The sequence below is a fragment of the Mchenga conophoros genome, linkage group LG3, assembly GCF_057382185.1.
Source record: "Mchenga conophoros isolate Kocher_MC1m ecotype Shallow Benthic linkage group LG3, M_conophoros_male_GT1.1, whole genome shotgun sequence".
Classification (NCBI taxonomy): Eukaryota; Metazoa; Chordata; class Actinopteri; order Cichliformes; family Cichlidae; genus Mchenga; species Mchenga conophoros.
Window position 1 is genome coordinate 74,998,440 of NC_140528.1, and position 26,858 is coordinate 75,025,297.

General features: G+C 43.5%; 1 protein-coding gene across 7 annotated transcripts in view; it reads right to left on the minus strand.

Moving 5' to 3' along the window:
- Window positions 1-918: 918 nt before the first annotated feature.
- Window positions 919-26,858, minus strand: part of mark2b (MAP/microtubule affinity-regulating kinase 2b) — a 50,544-nt gene continuing 24,604 nt past the window's right edge. The window contains exons 3-21 of one of the 7 annotated variants that reach the window (XM_085267234.1): window positions 26,021-26,074; window positions 23,944-23,992; window positions 23,641-23,706; window positions 23,182-23,252; window positions 22,859-22,915; window positions 20,907-21,143; window positions 19,746-19,865; window positions 18,732-18,834; window positions 18,432-18,544; window positions 18,113-18,187; window positions 17,826-17,883; window positions 17,349-17,500; window positions 15,906-16,000; window positions 12,409-12,555; window positions 8,845-9,111; window positions 6,523-6,549; window positions 3,253-3,291; window positions 2,431-2,537; window positions 919-1,748 (exon numbers count right to left, since the gene is read on the minus strand). In XM_085267234.1, the coding sequence (XP_085123360.1) occupies window positions 1,399-1,748; window positions 2,431-2,537; window positions 3,253-3,291; window positions 6,523-6,549; window positions 8,845-9,111; window positions 12,409-12,555; window positions 15,906-16,000; window positions 17,349-17,500; window positions 17,826-17,883; window positions 18,113-18,187; window positions 18,432-18,544; window positions 18,732-18,834; window positions 19,746-19,865; window positions 20,907-21,143; window positions 22,859-22,915; window positions 23,182-23,252; window positions 23,641-23,706; window positions 23,944-23,992; window positions 26,021-26,074 (2,187 nt within the window). In that variant the 3' untranslated portion in view covers window positions 919-1,398. The remainder of the gene's footprint in view (window positions 1,749-2,430; window positions 2,538-3,252; window positions 3,292-6,522; window positions 6,550-8,844; window positions 9,112-12,408; window positions 12,556-15,905; window positions 16,001-17,348; window positions 17,501-17,825; window positions 17,884-18,112; window positions 18,188-18,431; window positions 18,545-18,731; window positions 18,835-19,745; window positions 19,866-20,906; window positions 21,144-22,858; window positions 22,916-23,181; window positions 23,253-23,640; window positions 23,707-23,943; window positions 23,993-26,020; window positions 26,075-26,858) is intronic. The other 6 variants (XM_085267235.1, XM_085267237.1, XM_085267241.1 and 3 more) reach the window with 6 other exon arrangements.

Below are 26,858 nucleotides of genomic sequence, written 5' to 3' on the forward strand. Positions count from 1 at the left end.
TTTTGTTGCTTTTTAGTTTTTCCAGTGATCTCTTACAACAGTCTCGCACACATACCAACAACCACGACTTGTGTGTCTGCTCTTTGGGAACACCGGGCTGGGGCGGGGGGCGTATAAATGCGTCGGTACTGGGTTGACATTCTGGATATGAAGGCGTGATGCCAACCAAGAGGTACCAAAGAAAACCACAGGAAACCAGAAATCATCTGAGCGTTTATGTGCTGACAAATGGCAATGAAAACAAACGCCCAGATTTGATTCTTCAAAAGAAAGGCAACTTTAAAATGAAAAGAAAAATTCCATCATCATCAGTCCTCCCCTCTAATAAGATGCTGATCTTTTTCCAGTGCACAACTCTTTAAAAGCCGATAAAGAAATTCAGTTTAAAAAAAACAAAACAGAACTAAAAGTACGGACTTACAAAGCTGCAGCCCGCAGGATCAACTGACCTCCTCGGACGTGACTGTGTGAAAGATTTAAAAAAAAAAAAAAAAACATAATGGGGGGAGAAAGGGAGTGAAAAGGTGAGAAGATGGATGTGCTTGTGCTGACTTCAGTCTGAAGGCGGAGGAAGAGACAGCGAAGAGTGTGTGAGGGCAGGAGGGAGGTGGATGGATTAGATTTTTCTGTGTGTGTGTGTGGGGGGGGGGGGTGTCCTTTAATCTTTAACAGCAGAGTTTGTCCATCCAAAATCCGTGTGTGTGTGTGTGTGTGTGTGTGTGTGTGTGTGTGTGTGTTCTGGCTCAGGCTCTAGTCCACTCAGGTTTGGAGGAGAATCAGAGCAAAACTTCTTTTTGAGTTTTCCAGCAAAATAAGGCTCCACGATCCATTCTGAACTTTCTGTCAATCATTCAGAGCAAAGATCCCCCCCCCCCCCCCCCCCCACAGCATCCCTCTGTTTGCTTTGATCTCCCATCCACCCGCCTGACCCCACCCCACCCTGTCCCGTTCTGGCATCAGAACCGTGCAGAGAAAACGGAATAAATAGCAGGAAGAAATGATAGGAGTGGTCAAAGTGTGCCTCCTAAAAAACAGAGAAGAAGAAGATCGGACATGCAGAAGAGTGGAACGTCTAAGTAGAACGTGACAGAAACCCCTCACCCTACAGGGGGGTGGAGAAGAAGAAGACCGGCCTGTAAGTTCTTCACAACTCAGAGGAATTCGGCTCCGGTTCTCTAATCCGAGCGCCTCGGGGAACTTATGGAACAAACTTCTAAGGAAAAAAAAAAGTTTTCTAGTCTCAGAACTGGCAGCCCGACGTCAGACCTGACGTAACAATCGTGTCGTTTTTAAAGTGATCCCACCCCTTAGCTTACGTCCTAACCCAACCTACAGCATCATCACTCCTCTCGCCCTCATCCTTCACCCTTGCATCTCTTCTTCGCTGCTCCTCTGCGCTCACAGTTTGAGCTCGTTGGCGATCTTTGAGGCAATGTTCTTGAAGGCGATGGACGTGCCCGAGATCCGCTTGAAGCGCACACCGTTCAGGGAGAGTCGCGGCAGCTTGCACACCTCCATTTCCCACTGGACGAAGTCGTCGTGCGCCGGTTTCCCGGACATGCACAGCAGCATGTAGCGCTCGCGCAGCTCGTACTCGCAGCTGTTGGAGTCGAGCACCTTGCGGATCTCGCGCATCATCTCCGTGGGCTCCATGGACGACGTGGTCTTCATGGACCAGGTGAAGCGCAGCGAGCGCGGCTTGACAGGGTCCTTCTGGCTGGAGATGGCGGGAGGGGTGCCAGTGCCACCTGGAAGAGTGGAGAAGAAGAACAGTGAGAGGAGAAAGCAATAATGTCTAATTTAAAACCTCACTAACCCTGGAGAACCCATGGGGTCAAATTTGACCCCATGGGTTCTCCAGGGTTAAGACGATTGTCTACAAAGAAATGCTGACCTCAACAGCACCAGAGGTGGATTTAGTGTGCCTGAATGAGGAAACTTTAAAATCCTGGAGATGATCAATTTTCAGGAAATGTAGCAACTTATCGAGTCTGCCATATCTGATCTCAACAGCGCTCTCTAGTGGCCAAAAGTAGAGTTTCTCTTATAGCCCGTTTCCACGAGTACCTACTCAGCTTGTCTGGACTCTGTTTTTAGGGTTTTCCATTAAGTGGTAGCACCTGGTACCAGGTACTTTAGTTCCTGCTCGATCAGGGTTCCAAGCAAGCCGAGTTGATCTGAAAATGTGATGTAAACAGAGAGCATGCCGCCGATTGGCCACTCAATGGCATCACTCTGAGTCATGAGCTTGTCTCCTCCAGAAATATCAAACCTGCCATTTTTTAACCTTTGCAAAAAGGGAAGCGGCAGCAGAAAAAACACCACCCTGGTATACTATCGCCTAGATGTCCTCCATTGCTGTGTTGTGTATCTGTCACATATAAAATGACCAAAACTGAGTTGAGAAGAGTCAAATTGTCATGAACCCACCAGTGTTTCCAGATCCTGGAGACGAGTTGTTCTCATCGTTGTTAGAAGAGGAGGACAAACCACCGGACGTCTTCTCGGACTTGTCTACAGTACTGGTCAGCACAGGCCTGTGTGGAGCGATGGGAGGGTGGAGGAGGAGGAGATAGTGCGAGAGAGGAGGAAAGATAAAAGGGAAAAGAGAGGCCAGAGGGACAGATGGGGGAGGGGCAAGAGGGGTGGAGAAAAGGAAGGAAGGGGAGAAGGCAGGAAAAGGAGGGAGGATGGGCATAAGCAAAGAGAGAAAATGAGGATAAAAGTGTGAGAAATCAGAATTATTTAAAGAGCAGAGACAAAAAGGTGGAAGGAGGAGGAATGCAGAGGAAGGAAATAATGAGGATTGTGGAAATGAATGAAGACAAAAAGAAAAATTTGAGCACCCCTGTGTGCGTTTGTGCACGCGACTCGCCGGGCAGCACGCGGGTCGATCAGGCCCGAGTGCGCGTTTGCGTTTCGGGTGTGCGAGCGCACAAACGCACATCGGGGGCGCTTGGATTCTGATTTTCCCTTCACACACAGGCACCACCATGCAGCATCACCCTCCGCACCATCACTCTCAGTCTCTAAGATGCTACCATTCACCTCTCATCTCCCATCCCCTGATTGGTTAAACCGTTACCACCATCACCAACTAATTACACATCCACAGCTCGCCCCTCACCCCGGCCCCCACCATTCACAACAAGCTCAGATCATCTACTCATTTCTTCCACTCTACTGATTGGCAGGCGATTCGGTAGCGTCTGGGAGGTTTGTGGGAGGTTTTTTGTTTGTTCTGTATCTCACCTGCTCCCCTCATCATCACCCTCTCCCTCATATGGACCCCTCGAAAAAAAAAAAAAATCAACACAAGTTTAGTCTTTATATTTTTTTAAGGGCTTATGGCAACAAGTGGGCTCGTACACAGACAGGAAACCAGCTGGCTGAACACAGTCACGCCGCTCACCATGCCCGCCTCAACCTTCCAAGCCAACCACTTCAAGTGTGTGCCAAATATTGAATTCCACTCCAACTGCCTAAAAGGACTCCACAGCCCACAATGCATTGCTGTTGCAGGTGTTCCAGGTAATACCAGTCCACTGTGAGCAAACACTATCATAGTACCACCACTCAGTGGAATTTAACAAGTTCAATTCAGCTTATCTAAACAACGCCAAATCAAAACAGCAGTTGCCAATATAAATAGTTGTATAATGTAAGGCACAGACCCTACAATAAGACAGAAATCCCCAACAGTCAGACAGTGGGAAGGAAAAACTCCCTTTTAACAGGAAGGAACATGTGGAAGAACCTCGCTCATGTAGGGGAAGCCATCTGCTGCTGCCAACATTAACATGTATTTACTAACACTAAAAAAAACAACAACCCAACGACAACAAAAGATTCAATGCGTCACTATGGACTTGTTCAACCTGTTTTAATGTTAGAAAACTCTACCTAGAAAACACCCAAAGTTATAAGGTGGAATTTAAGGAACTGGTTCAACTCGCTCTGGGATGGATGAGAAAATGTTTGAGTCGAAATAAATTAAGAATGAAGCGAGTCCGAATGAAATAGCTAGACACAAATGGAACGGCTCACTGTGGACCAGAAAGGGGGTAATTTGAAGAGTATGGAACAGCACGGACTTTCACAGAATGGAACGGTGGGGTAACTGGTGTAACACTTTGGAGTGGAGTGGAATCCAACAAACATGGAAAGTTAGGAACACATCATGAAGTGGAACTGTTTAGATCCCAAACGGAATGGTTTGGAAGAGAATGGTCGGCATGGTGAGGGCGAGTCCTGTTGCTAGGAGGAGGTTAGGAGCATTAATAATCCCAGCACTGCGTTAAAACCTGTATTAGTAACACTTGATCTACACGAAAGCTGTTTACCTCTCTCTCTCACACACACACACACACTCCCTGTAAACAACACATGAACTTGCAGCCCATCTAACATTCGACATATGCACACGCATCCCCTCTCACACCTGCAAACAACAACGAACGCACACAAACGAGACTAAAGCAAGAAAAGCAGACGACAAACAGAAAAACACAGACAACAGCCAAACACGTGCAGACGATGCCTGGAAAGTGACACAAACATGGAAAAAATTCAACACATGATTTGCAATTCAGTTTGTTTCGGACAAAGACAAAATTCGTGTTTTACATTATTGAAAAGAAAATGGGGGGGTGGGGAAGAATGACCAGAAACACCATGTCAAATACCTTCTGCAAAAGAAGCCATGGTTAAAAATATAGCACAGTGGAAATGACGAGGAGGAGCGTGGGGTGTGGGGAGACCCCAAACAAACTGTAGATGAGGAATTCTGTAACAATGTAAAGTCATTGTGCCATTTTGCATCCCATTGCCATTTAACTTGATATGAAGGGATGCAAAATGGCTCCCAGAGTAGGAACACCGTGACCGTGATCAGTCTTTTGTTTTCCCGTGGAAGGGAAAACAAAAGACTGATCAGATGATTCATTGATTTTAAATACAGCTTACTCAGTCCCAACATACAGGTATGATAATCACTGGAAATATGTGACTACTATTTAGTCATGTGTTTAGCAGTGGCTTTAGATTTCACCCTATAGTTAGACATTTTCTACTATTACATTTTCAATTTGAAATATTTTTAGAGTCACTAAACAGCTTAGAGAAAACACAGCTATAATAATTTCACCGTGATAATAAAGTAACAGCTTTAAGCCAGCAGGTGGAGCAATGGTCCACTCTAAGACCTGCTGGTTAAAATCATCCAACACACTAATCAGGAGACATGTCCAGTCTGGTTGTGTACATACAGAAATGTAAAATGTGTCAACACGTGTCTTTCATTTAGACTAAATATGTAGATGGACATGGAAATAAGGTGTGTGTTTTTATCTTAATGTACACACACAGACACACTGAGCTCAGTGTGTCTGTGTGCGTACATGTGAAACAAATGTAATTGTGTTTATATATTCACAGCATTAAAAAAAAACAAAAAACAAACAGCTTCTTTTCCAGCCACTGTAGGTCAAAGCCATCCACTTGTGTTTCTGCTGCTGTTAGAGAGCCAGTGCTACAGTGAGAACAGAGCAATGAATGAGTGGAAAGAGTGCAGCCTCCAGGAAATAGTGCAGCCCCGTCCCTCCTGGGCCCTCTCCTCCTCCTCTCTGACTTCGTCCACAACTACAACCGTATGCTGACTTATTCCAAGCTACCTCCCCACTGGGATCTAACAACAGGACACCTTTAGCCTGCGTGGCTAAGGCAATTCAGATTACGGAGGCCAAACTAATGAAAGCAGGAAGGTGAAATGGGTGATGGTTTGGTTAGCTGGGATAATGGTTAGCCACACTTTAAAGAGACTACTGGTTCTATTGCTGTGCTTCTGTTATTTCTACACCGAGTTATTTATTGTAAACCGTGGTCAGCGACATGACACGTTTTAGTATTGCCTCACTAGTTTTACATTTTACTATGATCCAGAGTAATAACATGACTGGCACCTCAAGCTATGAACGGGTTAAATGAGGGAATGGATGAGTTTGATGATGGATTTGTCATGACCTAAATCTGGGACTCTACAGGGAGATGCAAGCTCACACACAATCTAACTGGAAAACAAATGTGGGGTGAGGATGAAGTAGAGGTGGGCGGGAGGGACGATGGAGGGACGAAGAGGAAGATGAGTGAGGTGTTAATGTGCCACGTGATGATGGAGTGAGTGAGTTAAGTGAGTGGATGGCTGGGTGAGGGAGGGGAGTTAGTAAAATGAAATACATTTTTAAAAAGAGAAAGAAAATGGACCAAAACACAGCACTCAAAATCAGAAGGCTCAAAAAACAAAGGGGCCAAACCACAGAGAAACAAAAAAAACAACAACGAAAAGGTGAAAAGATAAAGGCTCAAGGCACAAAAGGAAGATCTCAACAAAAAGCTGCACGAAACACCAAAAGGGGAGGAAGTATTTATATATATATGCATATATATATGTAAAATATATATAAAGAAGAGACGTGTGTTTATATAAATCAAGGGGTTATATTTAACGTTGGGGATGTTGCCTACCTTCTCGGAAACCTGAACGAGAGATTTCTACAAAAACAAAAGAGGGATAAAGAAAGAGAAAAAAAACGTATGTGTAAAACGCATATATCAATGACGTTCTTGTAAAAGACAAAGCTGCCCTCTGAGGAGCCAACTTCAACAGAAAAAAGAAAAATCAGTCCAGACTCACTTGGGATTGAAACGGCAAACAACACCACAGTTAACACAAAGAGAAGAAGGACAACAACAACAACAAAAAGAAGAAGTTACTGCACTGCTGTCGACGTGCAATCTGAACGTGTTTAGATGTACCCTTTATTGGTGTGAATGTGTGAACAAAAACACCTCAGAGGGATTTAACGGGCTCTCTCTGAACACACTCCCCTCCCTTACACAAAGATGTCCGGGATGATCCTGAAAAGAAGCGTTTGTGAGGTGAAAAGTTCAAATGTGATAAAACTTTAAAAAGAAAGAGAGAAGGCGAGAGAACGGCTGCTATAAAAAACACAAATCACACATGTACAAATGACAAAAAGAAAAGCAGACGTTAAGCAACAACTTTTATCTCCTTTAACACAGACAAACCATCGCTCTCCAGACCAGGGAGCTTATATGATACGGTAACAAAACACACAGATTTACCGTGTGTGTGTGTGTGTGTGTGTGTGTGTGTGTGTGTGTGTGTGTGTGTGTGTGTGTGTGTGTGTGTGTGTGTGTGCGCGCGCGCGAGAGAGAGACTGGTCAAAATGTACAAATGCAACACAATCTGTCTGCCTGCTGTGCTACAGGCACATAACTGTCTGTGTGTGTGTGAGCATGTGTATCAAGGTGTCCCCAGTAGCGGTATTTATAGTTGAGGGAAAAGTGATATCTCCGGAGTAACCATGGATACTGTCGCCACGGAGCTACAGTATCTCTGAGTGGGAGGCCTGGAGAGTGGCTGTGCCTGTACCCTACACACAGACAGACTCTACACCATGCACGTAGGCTACACATATGATCATTTTTTAAGCAGACAAAAACAACTAAAAATACAAGCAAACATATTCCCTCCGCACACACACACACACACACACACACACACACACACACGCAGGATAAAAGAACAAAAAAAACCTTATATGGTGGCTGTGGCACATTGCTCACTTGGAACTTTTCTCACTTTTGTCAGAGGTTTTCACTTCCTGTCCTGAGCACCTCTCATTCTAGCATTTGTTCTCACTGTGAGGTAGCTACATTAAAAACTCCTCTTATTAAGTATATGATATCTTAAATGTAACATCTTGATCAACTTTGCCGAGTGTAAAACAACCTGCAGGCCATGCATCTAAAATCAACTGTGTTCATGTGGTTTACGGTAGTTCACTGGAATGAGTCAGTCAACAAATCTTCTAAGACCAATAAAACCAATAATAAATCCACTAAAATCTGCATTATTTACTCAGAATGCTATTCTTCTTCCTATATGACAAACACTGACAGTGCAGTTCATTTGGAGTCAGGTCCAAAGTCCACATACGCAGACCTGCTGCTGGAAATGCTAAAGTAGGAAACATGCGTGAATACCCATCAAAACAACACTTTAGATCACATTAGCCTCATTATTTGATTACTTAAACATTTTTTAACATCAGCAACATCAAATTCTCCTGAAACTAAAACTTATTTATTTGACAAATGTAAAAATCAGTATCCTGTATTTACCCAGCAGAGTTAGACAGCCAGGAAAAGTTCACTTTACTTCCAGAGAAAGTTATAAATATCGAAATAAACAGTGCTGGCTTTTATTACAATCAGGTACCCTGATCAGCGGCTTCACTGCTGCAACCTGCACTACAAGACTGAGATGAAAACTAGGCCAGACTGGAACCACAACCAAAATTACTCCTCCGTCACCACTGCTCCAAGCAAAATTATAGAGGACGCACAGCTGTTCCCTTCCTCTCCCTTTCTGCTCTGAGCACAGTTACAGATCAGCGCGTGGTTAGTGACAGACGAGACCAGCCCCTTTAAAAAAGTACTCAGTGATGATACGGCCACAGAGTACAATGTTCCTCGGAGAACATCAAAATGACTTGTAATGGAAACTTAGTCATTTTCTGGTTCAAGCTGAAACCTCATAGACTTTAAACTGCACTGGTAACTGGATAATAAAGAGACTAGCTGTTATCACAACTGCTTTGCATTTACCAAACTCCACGCTTCCTCCTTCTACCACACGTCCTCTCCTGTACTTCAGGTTTTTCGACTTCCTTCCTTCCTTCCTTCCTCTCTAACGCTACAGAATCAAACATCAACTAACCAGTGTTTACTTTTTGTGTGCGGCTTACGCCCGTTACTCACTTGCGTACAAACTTGGATGTGAACTTGCTGAAAATCCCCGTGGCGCCATGTGTTCTTCGGGCCTGGCTGTTGCCATGCGACAGTGATGGAGAAGCAGGCCCGCCGGGGTAGGCGGAGCCATGCTGGTCCCGGGCACTACGCTGCTGACCTGCGTGGAACGTGCTGCGGATGCCCACCCCTCTGGAGAAATTGGTACGGTCTGACACGGCGGCGCTGCTGATGTTGTGGGCAGAAGGCGAGGCGCCGGGTGCCCGCTGCGCCGGGGCACTACAGGAGAGAAGGTGGAAAGACAAGAAGGAGAAAAAGAGAAGGAAGGATGGTAAAGAAAAGGCGACACAGAGGAAGGACAGCGGAGACGTGGTCATGAGGAGGAGGAAAGAAGTGCGAAACGTTTTTTGTGAGCAAGAAAAGGTTTGAAGGTGCGATAAGTAAAGAGGTGGGAACGAGGAGGTGAAAATGAAAAAGAATGGTGATGGATATGGGACAGGAGACAACAGAAGAGAGGAGATAAAGGAAACGCGGAAAGAGAAGGATGAAGGAGACGAAAGTGAAGTGTGGGAGGTGATGCAGGAGGAGAGAAAAGGGATGAAGAGAGAGGATTGCAGTGGAGAAGAGTGTGGGACAGGAACATAAAATTAGTCCAACAGTTAAAGATTAAAAATCACCTTCTGATGTGCTGTTAACTTCAGCGCAAGGTCGTGTTTCATCTAATCCCTCAAGTCAGTATTTAGAGCCACATGAGGTCAGTGGCCCGTGCACATGCACGCACACAGACACACACGAGAACGCTTTTAGCTCAGTGACTGGTTGCAGTCACTGAGCTAAAAGGCTGGATTTGCTTTGTAGGGATGTGCATCTTCCATGACAGTGTGTGGCTGCGGCACGCCTGCAGCAGATGGCAACAAACAAGCACAAATGCATGCACACACACACACACAGATAAACACCAACACAGAAGAGCAGCAATACAAAAATGAACACTTATTGGCAATGTAGCAAGTCCGCTCGGACGCTTCAGGTACCCATCTTAACAGTTGCCTACCAGCTGAAAGTTGTTGCCAGTAACTGGTATGATCACAGTCTAGCTCGAATGATTGCTGAGCTCTTATGAGAGCAGGTGGTGCTGATCAAAAATGCAGTTTCTCAAGTGCAACAGAAACCAAAGGGTTCTGCACAATCCCACTGACAGCTTCAAAATCAAGAAAAAAGACCAAAGAAGGGGCTCCATTCAAAGCACCAGTGAGACGAGCGAAAAACAGCTCGAGGGTGTCCTTTAATTTGATGTAGATGTGATCATGCTGTCCAGTAGATCAAAGGTATCCAACACACACACACACACACACACACACACACACACACACACACACACACACGCAAATTCAAGGAGAGAAAAGCTGGATGAGGCAGATTAGTAGGGACCAGTATCCAGTGTTTTAGTTGAAGATGATAAACTTAATCAGACTGGTTAATATTTCTGATTGGTTTCAACCTATTTTCCTTCTCATTGCACATTAAGTGAAGTAGTGGAGAAAAGGCTTATTCTAAGGTGGTTCAGGGTCATATTGTAGTCTGCTCCTACCCTATATACGTTTCAGCACCAACCTGCTTTATGGCAGTACTGTTATGAACACGTCACTCAGAAAGATTTCAGACTAGATGTATCAAACAGGAATGGATGTGAGTTAAGGGTACAGATTATGTTCTGGAAAAAAGGTGCCTAATCATCACTCAGGGTACAGTCTACGTGTTGAAGCGGTACCTTCTCTCCAGCGTTCCCAACCAGGTTCTGAACAGCCCAAGCTGACTGCTGAACGACGCATGCAACAGAACAAGACTTCAACATAGAGCAGACAAAACCACATACAGCCAAAAAGGGCCACCTTAACACGTGCATGGGTGGAATCAGTCAGACATTTAGCAGTCGTCTTTTTTTGTTTTAAAAAAGGGTCGAAAGCTATCAGAAAAATGGCTGGAGGGTCTGCAGACTGAAGTTAAGGTAGCTGAGGGACACATGCAGTCCTTCCACCTTGTTCTGTGAGACACGGCTGTCTGAACTAAAGCCAAAAAATGTTAAAGTAGCCCGTGAAACAAACACTGTGAAGCAGGGGAGCTAGCCAGCAGAGCAACATATACAGACAAACACACATGGCAAATACACACAGGCATTTCACACACATATGACCAGTAGGATCCTCGGGTCATTACTCCATTTCACTGACTCACAGAAACAATGTCAGAGCACAGTTAATGCTTAATAGATGAAAATGGGGTTTTCCCAGGCAAATTCATAACTGAAGGAGGATTACACATATCAGAAGGAGACTGTATGAGGGGAAAATCTTCCTCAAAGAGCCTTTGGGAACAAAACACTGAGGCTGGGAAACCTTAAAGGTGGATAAATTCCCACAAACAGCTGAAAAGCATTTCTACCAGCCGGGGAAAACCCTCATCAACAAACACAATGTGTGCCATAATATCAAATCGGGGACAAAGGGAAAATACCTATAGAGGACATGCAACAGATAACACAAAGGTGTTTTCACATAAACAAAGTAACACAGCTACATCTGTAATTTGTCTGGTTCTCCCCAGAGCAACTGCACATTCTTTTACTTCCTCTAAATGACACAACGCAGGGATTGTCCGCTCCTTCAGCTTTTCTATTTCATACGCTGGACTGAGAAAATAGATGTAGGATTATCAAACCAAGATTCTTATGCAATCTATTAAGGCTTCTGAGAATAGAGACATAATTCTTGTTAGTCCGCAGATGGTTTATGCTGCGAGGAAACAAAAACAAGTAGAAAAACAGCTCTGGCCTGTCAGAGGTACAGGACAGCTTAAAAAAATCAAAATAAAAAAAATGAACCTGCTCATCTTGTTCTCAAATCCTGCCTGCTCAGTTATGTCTCCACTGATAGATGAGAGCTTTGAATGTGAGTGACTGGCCAAAGACGAGCTATGTCAACATCTCCACAATTGTGCAGCTTTTCTGAGCTCCGCGATGTACTTCCTGGCCGTTGCTAAGTAACTGGTGAGCCTATGATTGCAAGCCTTAGAAATGTTGACCATCTCACTATGGTGATGTTATAGTGGAGAATGTATACATGCAGACAGTGCATATCACAGCAAGAATAGCAGCAGCAGAGCCTCACTTATGGCAGTGTTACTTAGTGTGTTTGCTGCTGCACGTTTCTTCACAGTTCTGCTTCGTCATGGGGGGAATAATTGTTACCATGAAGTTATACAGTGACCGTAAGCTTTATGCAGGATATCCATCATAAGAAAAAGAGGATTTTTTTCTGATTACTGTACACTTTACTGTTTTGTGATGTTTGGTCCTGTAATCAGCTGCATTTTTTTTTAGAAGCTTTTAATCAATTCTGCATTTAGTGTAGATGAGCAGGTGTAACACAATCTGAGGACCTTTCTTGGGATAAATCACTTTATCCCATCTTCATCTCTTCTTTTTCTTTTGTGTCCATTGCAGGAAAGATGATGATCTGAGCAGAGAGGTGTGTGTGTGTGTGTGTGTGAAAGACAAAAAGAGTGTGAGAGACTTGCCTGGGCCGTGGTGCGTGCAGGTCAGAGGGGCATGGATGATTGGAGGAGGACAGGGACTTGTGGTGGCGGGGACGCGAGGATGAGGAGGAGGAGGAGAGGACGGCAGCGGCTGAGGCAGTGGAGGCGCGGGAACCCGGAGTGTTTAGGCTGAGAGGAAGGACGGGGAGGAAGAGGAGGAGGAGGAGTGCCCCGCCCAACACACACACACACACACACACACACGTATATGCAAACACACCCACAAACGTGAGTAAGACAGGACAGGCACGCCAAACAGAGACACAATCAAACATCCACCCCAAAAAAAACAAACAAAAACAAAACACAAGCACACCGGGCGGGGTTTGTGTGTAGGTGGGCAGGGAGGTGAAGTGGAGTATGGTTAGAAGCAGCACTTATCATACACTGTAAGGGGGGGGGGGGGGAGGAGGGAGGAGGGAGAGAAGAGCAGAGAAAACAGGACACAAGAGGAAGAACAGAGGAAGTAGAAACAAAGAGCGACAGAAAACGCGCGCGCGCACACGCACACACACACAGGAACAAAGGAGGAGGGCCAGTGCGTTGCTGTGAACATTGCTTCATTGTGAAACCTCATTCAAAAGGCTGCCTGTCCCTTTAACTTTACATATAAAAATGTACGTGACACAGAGGGCAGAGCACAGGAGACCAGCTTCTTATCTCTCACACACAGCACAGCAAAAAGTCAAATTATGCGGATAAAGTCAATAAACACAGTAAAAACAAAGTTTTGCCTATAAATTAAAGAGATAAATAAAACAACCATCCGTGCCTTCATTTCGGTATAAAATCTGCCAGATCTTCCCTCCATGACAACGCGAGGCTTTAGTGTAATGTAGCTTCTATCTTTAGCGCAATGCCCCAAAGTCCGTTCTGACCACCTGCACTCGTGCATCTGTGAGTTCAACACAGACGTCAAACTGGCACCGAGAAGGCATCAGCCTGACAAAACCTCTGAACAGAGCGTTCAGCAGAGATTGGCCAAATTTCCCTTACGTGTATACATCACTGGGGAAAAACGAAAAACACACTCGAAAGCTCGACATCCTTTATGTACACAGTAAAATAACAAACAATATTTTTCCTGTTAAGTTCCCCCGTCAGTGGATAAATGTGCTTTGTTGCCTCTTTTAAGACAAATTTGCTTCGTTACATTCTCAAAATAAATACTACTGATAGAAGCAAAATGTGCTATATTAAGTCAATTCTGACAACAAACTGTTTCCTTTGCAAACAGTCATGCCAAAAATGCAGATTCCAGCAAATGATACGTTAACAAGTTTAGTTTCTTACAGTAAACCAGCTGGGTAGGAGATCAGAGCTTGCAGTTCCTGACTTACCACTTTCACATACCTCCTCAAATGTAAACAATCCAAACTTTTTCCATCTATTTTATCACCTACAAAGTTGCACAACTGACATTTCTTAAGAATTACTTAAGAAAACAAACAAACAAACACAAACAAACAAAATGCTGAGTTCCTCTTTGAACCCTCTGCTAATCAGGAGGCTGCTACAGCCTACAAAGCTCTGCACATTACCGACGGCGTTAACTTGACCTTATCCACATGCACAAGAGAAAACAAACACACACACACACACACACACACACACACACACAGAGTGTAAGGGACAGCGGAGAGTGGTACCGTGGAGAGACAAGAGATATCAAGAGAGTGTGGAAGAATGAACACAGAGAAAGAGGGACATTTACACAGAAAACAAGCACACAGCTGAGAGAAACACAGGGATTAGCATGGCTGGTGATGGAAAATATTAACTGGATAACCCAGTGTGTAGTGAGTGTGAGCGTGTATGACTCGTGTTGAAATTTGTGCATGCCCAGCCGCCTCTCTGCATGTGAGTGGATGTATTTGTGCATATGTAAGCCTATTAGGAGGTGAACGCGAGGACCATATAGTGCTACTAAGAGTTAATATTCCATCACAAGTCTCTAATCTCCTTAGAGAGAGGGGAGGAAAAGAAAGAAATAAGAAGAAAGATTAATATAAGGACAAGAAGAGCGGGGGAAAAGGAAGCTCGAATAAAGCAAAGGAAGGAGGTGCCAAGAAAATGTGAGCGACTCCAGAGGGAGGCTCAGCAGCAGATAAAAGAAGCCAAATTAAGGAAATTAGAAAAGGACAGAAAGGGGGGGTGGTGTGGGTAGGGTATAACAAGTATAAAAGCCCAAACTTCAAAGCATTAGTGATGATCAAATAAAGTAACTTTAAAATCAAAGCAGATGACAACCACTGAGTTAGCAGAGCCTACCATAGTTAACAGACCCACAGTACTAAAAAAAGCAATGCTGTCTCAAATGACCGTTTCCAACAGTGAACGCAGAGGAGACTTGATTTTACAGCCTCTACTTGGATTCAACTGAATCTGCCATACTGTAGGTGGTGCGCCACGTTGGGAACAATGGGGTCATTTGAGACGGACACATGAACAGGTAAACAAAGCAGTATGAACCATGACCATGAATGCTGCTTCCTATTAGGGATTATGGTTTGGTTTTATGTTTAATGCTCATGAAAAAGCCCACAAAGCACATGGCTGGGTTAAGCATGAGTGATGTGCGTATAGCTGTATGCGGGGACGTGTTATGAGCTGCTTGACACCAGAAGTTAGCACGCGCAGAACCGTCAGAGGGCAACAAGATTTGGACCGTTCTTTTAAAAACCGAAAGGGGATCCAGGATGAGAGGAGAGCCGGGAGGATGAATCACACGCAGAAAGTTTAAAATGAGAAATTAGAAAGTGGAAAATAGGGGGAATACTCCATAAAACTCCACAGTAGCTCGTTCCAGTGAACAAGGAGGGGGGAAAAAGATGGAAGCTTGACTTAAGGCTAAAGAAAATCAATTATTTAACTTAAATGCTGCTTTTAGCCATCTGTGATTTTATAGGATTAATGTCACTTCTGCACCTTCTTTTACCTGGGTGCAGCATGGGTGTGACACCTGAAGGGACTCTGGAGGGACTGGAGGTGTCACACTTCTATTGTGCGTTTTTATAGCATTTGAAGATCGCGTACGTAAACCTGCACACTTGGATGCTTCCACGTCAGGGCTTTCTCCCGGCCTCCATCAGGCCATCACGAGTAATCTGTAATCTTCTGGAGGTTTGGCCTAAATTCCCGAGAGAGAGCCCGATTTCCATGTCCAGCAGAGCTCACCCCACCCTGGGGGAAGGCTGCGGGCCTCCCTGAGCCAGCTGGCAGAGCTCTGGAGAGTACCAGCCAAGGTCTGGGATTCAGTCACTGAGACAGCTGTGGGGCTGCTTCATTCACAAACCATGGTGAGTGTGTGTTTGTATTATGTGTATATGAGTGAAGACGCGGCGCTGCCTCAAAGCAACTAGTTGGGCTTTGAATGACGAGAAAGAGTGCCTGTGAGAACGCCTGAGTGGCTGCGTTTGCCCTTGTCTTCTCTCATTTGTAATTCTGTGTGTGTATTTAGTGTGCGTGCGTTTGCGTACCTGTCTTTGCCGTTCTGAATGCTCTGGTCGAGAGTGGCTCTGTCGGTCAGAGGAGAATTCCGACTGCGGCCGGTACCGGTGGACAGGATGCTATTCTGAAAAGGAGGAGCATCAAAATAGAAATGTTAGAAAAAAGGGACAAAGGTTTGATTAAGGGTTGATGACCCCACCAAGGTATCCAGGGAACAGCCTTTCAGCAAACTTCTAAATGGAAAAAGGACAAGCAGCTTAAACAACCTAATATGAATGAAAAACCGCCGTAATTAGCGCTCAAGAGAATTTCCCGGATCAAATTAATTTTCATGCACCCTCGTCCAAATTATCTGTGAATGACACAAGAAAAAAAAACCCAATTCATTTTCACCTTGACATGTTGAATAGTCATTTGAAACCTCTCCACTCCCACGTGTGCACTTTCCATGAGAATGACAGTTAAGCTCTGCTTGAGGTTGGGCAGAGCTATAATACATGTCTGTTATGTCACCAAAGCCCACAGATAAATGATTAATAAATGTCTAAAGGCGTGTCGAGCTGACAGGTGCAACAAACCTCAAGAGAGAAGTCCATCGAGCAAAGTTTCTAAACACCCACACAGTCCTACCAAGAGGTCTGTCCAGGGGCTTTAAACCAAAACGGGTGGACATGAAATTTCCTAAAATATTTTTCATATGCACACTCGACCTTTACAGTTACGTTTTAGTTTAATGGTAGGCGTCAAATACAGATCCCTGTCAGGCACTTCCTGTGTCAGATGTTAAGGTTATAAGACTCCCTCAGGGTTCTGCCAATTGATGCCAACTGAGCAGATGAGAGCAGGTGACTGCACTTAAGGCATGTGACACGTGCTTATGTCGTTAAATGAACGAAGCTGTAACCAATGCGGGCGGATGTGCTGTGGAATGCATGTTCTCTTTGTTCAGGGTTGTGTGAGTAACCGGAAAGACGAGCTTCTGAGCTCTCGTTCTCGGAGGCCTGAGCCCGGCACAAGGCTGTGAAACATCGAGTTCTTCATCAGGTTTGTGGACGCTGCTCTCATCCCCGGTGAGACGTTTTGGGTGTACATAACTTAAAGATAAAGGCCTTATCTAACCATCTTCTAATGTAAAAGCAACTACATAGCACGGCAGTGTAACAGCTTCACACCCGCACAGTTTCACTTTCGCAGAGCAGTTAAGATGTTCATAGTTTAAAGGCCACTTGTTTTTATTTAGTTTGATAATTAACTAGGAATTATTTTGATCTTTGGACCACAGCATGTGAGTAATTATGGCTGATGACAGCATACACTAAAGGGCAAAAATTACAGCTCTGCAGACGCAGCAGTTACTTGTGCGCATGTTTGGGAATTTGTGTGTGTACCAAGCGATGACGCAAATACAACCCTTTGTGTTTTTGATACGGCTTAAATGCAAATATATCAGCAGCATGGGTATTAGGTCTCACGGTGGAGGGTGTGCCACTCTTCTTGCGGTCGGACGAGGCCAGAGGACTGGCCGGCACCTTGGTGGTGGAGCTGCCTGATGAACCCTTCCTCCCAGAATCCTCCCCTGCTGACCGGTTGTCTGTCTGACCTCCCCTTTTGGAGTAGGAGGAGCCTGGAAAAAAAAAAAAAAAAAAAAGGAAGACAGTGCGTCAGACCAGCACTTAATAGGCTTGAACCTTGGACCTTTCTTCTGCTTTGCCTGCTGGTTTGTCACTTCCTTTTTTACTTTAATCAATCAAGAAGCAGTCATAGCAAGCCCTCTACTCATGCACTCACTCTTCTACTTCCTTCGCTTAACCTTCTCTTCCTTGTTCATTCTCCTTGTTAACCTTTATTCCAGCCTAAATCTTATCCTCGTCTTGATCTTCCATGTCTACAACACAACTACAACTATGTCTCCAGTGTTCCCGTTCCCCTTCAACACACACCAATCTCACCCTGGTCGGTGGTTCGGCGGTTCTGAGGCTTCTGGTTGGATGACACGCTGCGCTGTACCTTAAAGAGAGAAAAGATACACAAAAGGTCAGAGCAGCATTTAACATGCTTAAATACACAATGGGATAGTTTAATGTAGAAGCCATGACCTATGTGTATGATTAAGAACCTCAAACATCAAGAGCTTTTGCTACATGTGTGTGGTCAAGTCAGTGTATCTGTGTCGCTTGCTGGAGTTGGGGAAACCTCATTAAGCGCTAGCTGAAGACATTATGTGTTCTCATTATACCTTATGAAGCGGGGGGGGAGCATTTATGTTGCTTACATCACTTCCCGGCCGAGGTTTGATGCCACCTTCATCAAGCTGAGGGAAAAACCAAAACAGACGTCTTAATACAAGAGAGAAAGAAACTGGTATAGGTCACGTAAACAGAAAGGACTAAAAAAAAAAAAAAAAAAATCATATACATATTATTAAAAAGAAGATATATAAAGATAGAGTCACTTCTTCATAAAGGACAGCTCAGCTCTGACAAACAGTACCTTGCATAGTTATTATGACTCTGGTATTACAGGGTGAAGCATGATTTAAAAAAAACCTGAGTAACCTCAGAGTTCCTATAGTCCAGAAGCAGGTATGTGGCCATCACGTCGTTGTACTTCTGGTTCACCAGCGAGTCCTGGATCTCCTCCTGAGAGAATCCCATCTGCAGCATGATGTCTGCACATACAGTAAAACCATGTTATAAATAGAACGGTGAGCTGACACCAACTTTATATAACTCCTAAAGATTAAAAAAGAAGACGAAGAGAAAGAGAGAATGTATACAGGCTTAGGTGTTGCTGTGTGTGATGAAGAAAAGGGGGTTTAGAGAGTCATCTTTTTTTCTTTTTTTTTTCTTGCCTACCTGTCCTCCTGGGGTCCTTATAATCTGGCTGAGGTTCGATGTAGGGTTTGAGTTCCTCTTCCTCATAGCCCACATTCATCCACCGGTCTCTCATTATCTGCTGCTGGTAGAAAGCCAAACAAACAGATAAAGGGAGGCATGAGTTGGCAAAAAGGACAAATGGGCAGAAAGGAGTGTGGGGAAGGATGAAAGATGAACAGAGTAGTAGTAGTTCACCCATACTTTTCTCCTGGGAAACTAACGGTGTCACAATTCAGATACTACACTGACAGAAGCATTTAGACTTTAAGGATGAAGCCCACAATATCGCTCATACGCTGCAGAGTCCACGATGATGAAAATGGACATTATATAAAGACTGTATGTCTGATAAAAGCTGAGCGCAATCACAGCAGGGTTCAGTTAAGAGTTATTGATCCACTGGCTTCTTAAAGCAGAATAGACTGTACGTTCATTGTTTGAGCGAGATGCACTTTGCCGATTGAAACAAGTGCGTACAATCTTAAGTGGGTTTAAACGAACAGGCACATGACTCATTTTTAAAAACATTAAACTGAATTTATGGGGTTGTTTTAGCATGACCAATCAAGGATCGGGAATAACTACATACGCTGACAAAACCTACAACCTGACAAGCCAATGCAAGCAGCAACACTTCCCCCCTCCCTGTCACCTTAGTAATATTTTTCATCCGAGCAAGTTACCTTCCATCCACATTCAGCGCAACCAAATTAAATTACTCTTAACAGGTATTTACTAAGTCTTTAAAAAGCACTTTGCACCTCAGCAACAAACTCACATATGGCTGATGAAGCAAGTCTAACTTTACAGTCTTATACGGGCTGTAAACACCATTCTTAGCAACGAGCTACATTCAAAACATCTGTAGGACTCACGCAGTTACATATAGGTGGCTGAAATGATCGTTTCATTCACAAGGAAACAAATGCAGTAACTGAATTAAAGGCATTTTGTGACTTGTGTGTGTGCGTGTGGCACTGCTGTGCGTTATACCTCGAGGCTGCCTCTTTTTGAAGGGTTCAGGATGAGGAACTTTTTGAGCAGGTTCTCACAGTCAGTGGACATATAGAAAGGAATCCTGTATTTACCACGTAGCACGCGCTCTCTCAGTTCCTGGAGATGGACAGGTATATGAAGAGTCAACAGTAAGCGCAAACAATCAGCAATTTTAAACACAAACACACACACAGCTTTGCTTTGAAAATAAATTTGGGCAAAGCAAAGCAACTAAACATCCAAAGGTTTATGTAAAGATTAAACACTTTATGATGCGAGTGAAGAGGAAATCTCATCAGTATTCTCCTACCTCAATCAGATATGGCTCCACATAGCCAAGCTAAACATTATCTATGCTTACAAATGAATTACAGTTTTATTAAACAAGAACCATATTCATATAAGCTGGTTAGCATTTCAAAAAGCTCTGATTCAATCAGAGCTGCAGCACAGGACGTGGGTGATATAAGCATTAAATGAAATTCACTGACTTGTGGGTATTTCTTTAGCTTTAATACGAGAACGCACTTCCAGTTCCCAGGCACAGAGTACCATCGCAATTTATTTATTTATTTATTTATTTTTTTTTTAAAATCACCACCGTTCAGCTCATTTATCAACTTTCATGTGCTCAGACACGGAGCAGGTTAATGCACGTAGTAACGCTTGTTAACTCAGCTGTAATGAATGTGCTTATTCTGTCAAGCACTGCATTTTCATAAAACTCAATAGGAGGTAGAGCAAAAGGCATGCTCAGCAAGCCTAGATTATATTTCTCTGGCATTTTAATATCAATACCATCACATTCAATGTCATATCGCCCACCCAAAATGTGTCTGCACTTCCAGAATGACTCATGTGGGTACTGACTGAATGCACAGTGTGATAGGTGGTGTGAATGATTGGTAGCAAAAGCAGTTCAGGAAACATTAAATCTCTCTTTAAACACCGAACACATATCATCAACGAATGCAAATTTGGAAAGTCAATACAGGCAGAGAGATAATAACTTTCACCCATTCTAGAGTTCAATTTCTGCATTCTGCAGGAAGAGGGAACAGAAACCAGCATGACAAATACTACAACCACCCACAGAATACAGACTTCCACTTATGTAATGCGTGCACACACACACACACACACACTCATCCTTCTGACCTTGAGGTTTTGTCCATCGAAGGGCAGCGAGCCGCTGACCAGTGTGTAGAGGATCACTCCGAGGCTCCAGACATCCACCTCAGGCCCGTCGTACTTCTTGCCCTGGAAGAGCTCTGGAGCTGCGTAGGGCGGGGAGCCACAGAACGTGTCCAGCTTGTTCCCCAGAGTAAATTCATTACTGAAGCCAAAGTCGGCTATTTTGATGTTCATGTCTGCGTCCAGCAGCAAGTTCTCTGCCTGCAGACAAACGGCGAGGAGAGAGGTCAGAAGAAGGGGCATTTACTATGTTCAAAATACAGGAGCGCAAATAAAGAGGAGGAAAGAAACCACGCCATACCAAATGTGCCAAAAAATGAAAAACACTTAAGATCTGCTTTGTGGGCTCATCAGATCAGAGGCACAAAAAGTATAAATCTGAGCTGCTGACAAAGTGGAATTAAGAAACTGACTAGCTTGGGATCAAATGTAACATGATCTGACATGCAAATGGCTTTGTAGGTAGCACATTCATGGTACAGATGGATTTCTAAAACACTTTTCTTTGGGTTAAAATAAACAGCTGTGTGGGAAAGAGAGCTTTCACAGGAATCGTCTGTGCCGTTCAAGCAGCGCACAATGGGTAAACGTGAGAGACCACAGTTTTTCCCTGCGTGTTTGTATCTTTAAGCTTGAAGTGAACCAGTGAGCAAGGAGGCTGGGGTTGCCTAGCAACAGGTCCGCTCTCCTTTTCACTTGCTCTGAATACTTTGCAGCTTCTGTGCGTTTGAGTGTGTGAGAGTGTGCATGCACACATTAAATACAATACGGACATCATCTCTAACCTCTGAGCTAAAAAAAATAAATAAAAAAAAAGGAAGATCACAGGTTTTTAATGATTTGTTGTTGATATTAATCACCTATTAGTCATCCACATCAACCTTATTATCTCTCATGAAAAGAAGCAGAGATACAGTAGAGCATGACATCAACGATACAGTATTCATTTATTTTTTTAAGTCTTGGCACTCAAATGGGGTCATTTTAGTCTCCGTGTGAAAATGCACACTCATCAAAATTTGCTCTCACTGTAAGACCAAACAGCAGCCCTGAAAAATGAAGCCATGGCATTAGTGCCTAAACCTGCAGTTCATCTTGTGGCCACTTGAGGCTGGCTCTAAAAGTAGGTCAATCTAAGTATGAGGGTCTAAGATCAACATGTTTACAACCTTGCCAACCAATTTCCTTATGGCCAAATATGGGTGATACCAGCAGGTCTACAGCCACCCTTTTGGAGCACTTCTTAGAAATAAGCCTGTGCTCGATTTTTATTTTATTTTACAACCCTCAGATCAACAGTGATTGTGTTAATGTGAAGGAAGGCAAGCGTTATGATAATCCTTCTGTCTCAACCAGAAACGGCTTACTTCTAAGCCTGCCTTTTATTGTGTGTGTGTGTTTTAAATGACAACCATTAGTAACTGTTATCCGTAGGAAATCCAACCTTGCTAAAAGCTGCTAAAATTTCATTAAAAACCCAAAATAGACTAGAAACAACTTTGAAATAGGAGGTTTCTGTCCCACTAATCATGATAATGTGTTGACTACAGGTCTGTCTGGTGGGACAATAAGAGGATTTACAACTTTGAATAATACTATGAACCAAACTGACCCAGAGGCCTTGGATCTGTGTGTGCATAATGTGCGCTTTGGTTTTTGGGATAATCTAAGATGAGCTGGCAGAAAGGAAAAAAATAACAAAAAACAACAAAACGATGACATAGGAGGAGAAATGTATACAATACATGTTTGCGTTTAACAGACTTTGTGAATATCGTCTGGGTGACTCGTTTGCAGAGGTGGGATTTCAGCTCAAAGAGCCAATTGTATGAAGATTAAATGTGGAGGTGAGGAGAGGGGAGGAGGTTGCTTTGACACCAACTCTAATTCAATAATGCCTTCGAGTGTGTTCTCACCTTGAGGTCTCTGTGTACTATACACTTCTGATGGCAATACTGCACAGCTGACACAATCTGGAGAGTGACAAAGTGAGCGAGAGAGAGGGAACGGGGAGAAGCAGGGGAGAGGAGGGATGACAGGATGGAGAGGTTCAAACAGTGAGCTCTTCATTAGGAGTTCATCCAAAAAGCAATTTCGGGATAGAGCTAGTGATGCAAGACTTAGTACAAACTGTACACTCTTAATATCAGTCCAAACTGGCTTGAAACATACGACGCTTACAAAGTTGGACTAGTTTCTGTGAAAGGAGGGGGGAAAAGCCGTTTTCAACCCAACACACCTGTCTGAATTTGGCACGGGCTTCCTTCTCCTTCATCCTGCCATGAGCCACCAAGTAATCAAAGACCTCTCCTGGGAGACGACAGAAAGAGGAGGAGAGCAGATTTAGTGCTGGAACTGGATACCTGCCTCCAGAATAAAGGGTCAGGAGTACTGAACTGAACGTTGTCGTTTAGGAGTTTATTACTGATACTCTGTTTTATTACAGACTTGACTTATAATGATACAACAGCAGTACCAAAATAAATAAATAAAAATCTGGTCATCACATTGACTCAATAACATAAATAGATTATTATAACAACATTTACAGTGGCATTCTTTTTCAGCAAATTTATCAATAATAAAGCTCTTTGCAAATGATCCTGCTTATAAAGGTCTTTATTTTTTTCCTTTACTTATGGTCTATCACAGAATGACAACTTTTAGGGGGAATCATTTCACAGTGACACGCACTTACCTCCACTAGCGTACTCCATTACCAGGTACAAAGTCTTCTCTGTTTCTATCACCTCAAAGAGCTTGACTGCAGGTGGAAAGAGAAAGGCAAAGCAAGAGGAATGGAGGAGGAGGGAGTGATGGGGCAAGGGAATAAGAAGAGAACAAAGGGAGAAGCAGAGCAAAGAGCAAGAATGAAAGCAAAAAGGGATAAAAAAACCAAAAACAAATAGCAGGATTAATATTATCTGGCTACATGGCCTTAAAAACACTGGCTCCCAGCAAGTGACGACACACTTGAACCTCATGTTTCAGGGTGACTCACCTATGTTGGGATGATTCAACATCTTCATGATCCTCACCTCCCGGAAGAGCTGTGAGAAACGAGACAGACCGTCAAACACGCCATCAGACTGCAGAGGGAGTTGTTCTTGTTGTGACACTCATTTATACGGTCATTTCTCCAGTGTAAATGTCTATCACTTGATTATGTGCATTTGCTCCAAATGACAGGGAGCGAAAACAAACGCCAGTATTGTAATTTCTGTGTGATTACAAAGACTCCAGAGTCTCTGTTTGTGGTAGGTAAATTGACACTGACACACAACCACTCACTTCCTGTTCAAGAGGAGGAAGGAAAACAAAAACAGTTAGTGATGATATACCAACAGAGATCAAAGTAACTCAGCTACCAATCTAAAGTCTGGTGCAATTTAGAATTGCATAATTGAACAGAAATGAGTTAAAGGCGACTATTTAGCGTTTTCTAGACAAGCACTTCCTGCAGGTAACATCTGAACATATCAGCTCAATAACTTTTCTGTTAAAGTCAGAACCGTAATCTTTCTAGATCAGACCCAATAACACTTCTGTCTGTTTCCGCACGGCCAAATTGACAGCTGCTGGTTCCAGATGTTTCTCAAAGTCTTTCATGTGAGTTTATTACATGCCTCCAGCATCGTGCAGCAGCAGTATCTATTCATAAGCTTCTCCAAAATGAGAGATTGTGTTCTCTACAGAGGCACAGTTTATAAGCTGTAATAACCTGCATTCCCATAAATGCATAAAGGGAGTATGGCCTTTTTAATAACCACAATAGCCAAGTATCAAAATACAGACCCCAAATTTTAAAAGGTTCTGAGTCCATGTATTAGACTGTAGTGTTAAATCGTGCATGTAGTATAAAACATTGCATATTTCATATCAGGAAAGGGCGTAAAGATGCGCTGCTCCCTGCTCATTATATTTCTTCTGAGTCAGCAGATAAGGTCAAGCGAGGCCGACTGAGCACTTTATGGGCACATTAACTATTTATCCATATAAAAACTATGCAAACCAGGAACTATTAAAGTTACCAACAGCCCTAAATGCACCACTAAAGCAGCATCTCAGTGTAAAATATTTATTGCTTTGTTACAAGTGTTACCTTCTTCAAAGACTGCTGTCCTTGAGCGTAATCTAAAAACGACATCAAAACATTAAAGCTGAGTTTATGCTTATGTTAACATGAAAGCGGCTACACTGTTGCACCTATTGTGTGCTATGCAGCTAGAAGAAAAAATACACAAAAATACAGCCTCTTAGTTTGGATTGCAATCCAAACTAACTTGTATTAACTGTTTGATAACCCAAATAAAACAGATAAATGAGCCACATTGCACTGGAGTGCAAACGTGTACTAATCCGCCACATTATATAGTCCACAGTAAACATATTTAAATCTTATGCTGAATGAAACTAAAACTGCTTGGCTTTTTTTTTTTTTTTAGATTTAGAGACTTGAGGCTTCAGACTGACGTATTCTTAGTTCGGCCTTTATATAAATCAATGTTTAAAAAAGAAAAAGAAAGAAAAAGACACTTCAAGATATGATAGCGTATTTTAACTAGCATTCCCTGCCAATTCCTGTTCTAACTTCCATGTGACCTTTTCCCTTCGTCTTTACATTTCCTTATCATCTGTGCGTCGGCGTTTATAGAAGTACATACTCTATGTTATGTTATGTTATAATATATATATATATATATGTCTGTGAAGTGGTTGGTGTGTGCATTCAGTGTGCACGTATACATGGTTAGACAGTGTGTGCGTGTAAGTGGACAGACCCCACCCTGCCACGATCAAAGGAAGTAATTGCAGCTTGTTTCCTGTAATTAAAACTCTCTCCGAAAACTAGACCACTTCAGAAAGCCAGAGAGAGCGAGGGAGAACGAGAGAAAAAGACACTTGGGGCAGGGAGAGTGGCTTAAAATGACTTCTGAGAAAAGGGATGAGAAGGACTGAGGTTTAAATTCTGTGCTGGGAGTGTGTGTGTGTGTGTGTGTGTGTGTGTGTGTGTGTGTGTGTGTGTGTGTGTGTGTGTGTGTGTGTGTGTGAGAGAGAAAGAAAGCAAGGTAACTCACCTTTTGCAAACTGGAGGAGTTGAGCTGTGTCTTATCTATGATCTTTACAGCCACCTAGAAGCAAGAATGTGCTCACTTGTCATTACACTTTGATTCATTTATTATGGCACATTTTGCTCACGCAAACCCACAAAACCACAGCCTGCGACAGCCACGCACAAACACAAATGTCCACACACTTCTCTCTTTTTGGGACACATCTCACACACACACACACACACACACACACACACACGATACAATTTCACAGCATTAAGTGATAAATACACAATCGCAGCAGGTGATAGTTGCATAATAGGATAGAAAATAGGAGAGAGGCACACACACTCTCAAGCTCAAGCATGCTTTTTATCCATGCCATTTTAAGGGCCTACAGCTCATAATCCAACAGCAGTCCCCAGCAAGGGAGACTGAAAAACAAAAAGCCATAAGGGCAAAGACAAATAATCAAAATAGCCGCAGAGGAAAAAAATATATATAAAGAGAGAAATGCACAGATGGGATGGATTCAAAGTGAGAGCTGTAGGAAAAAGAGGATGACGCAGAAAATGAGGAGAGAGGACATGAAGGCAGGGGGAACAAAGAATCGTGTCTTCAAAGGGACATGGGAAAGGGAGGGCTACTCCTCAGTCCAATTATTGTCTTTCCCTGTCAACTAACGTCTTTCTTTCACCGTTTCTGGTCGTGCTCGTCTATCTGACTCCTTCGTGCCCTCTGACTATCCCTTGTTTTCGTTTTGTGCGAGAGTGCGTGTGCGCCAGCCAGCAGGTCACATGGCATGTTATCAGGGTGTCAGGCACAGAGTTGTCACACATTGACAGAGCACGCCCACCCCACT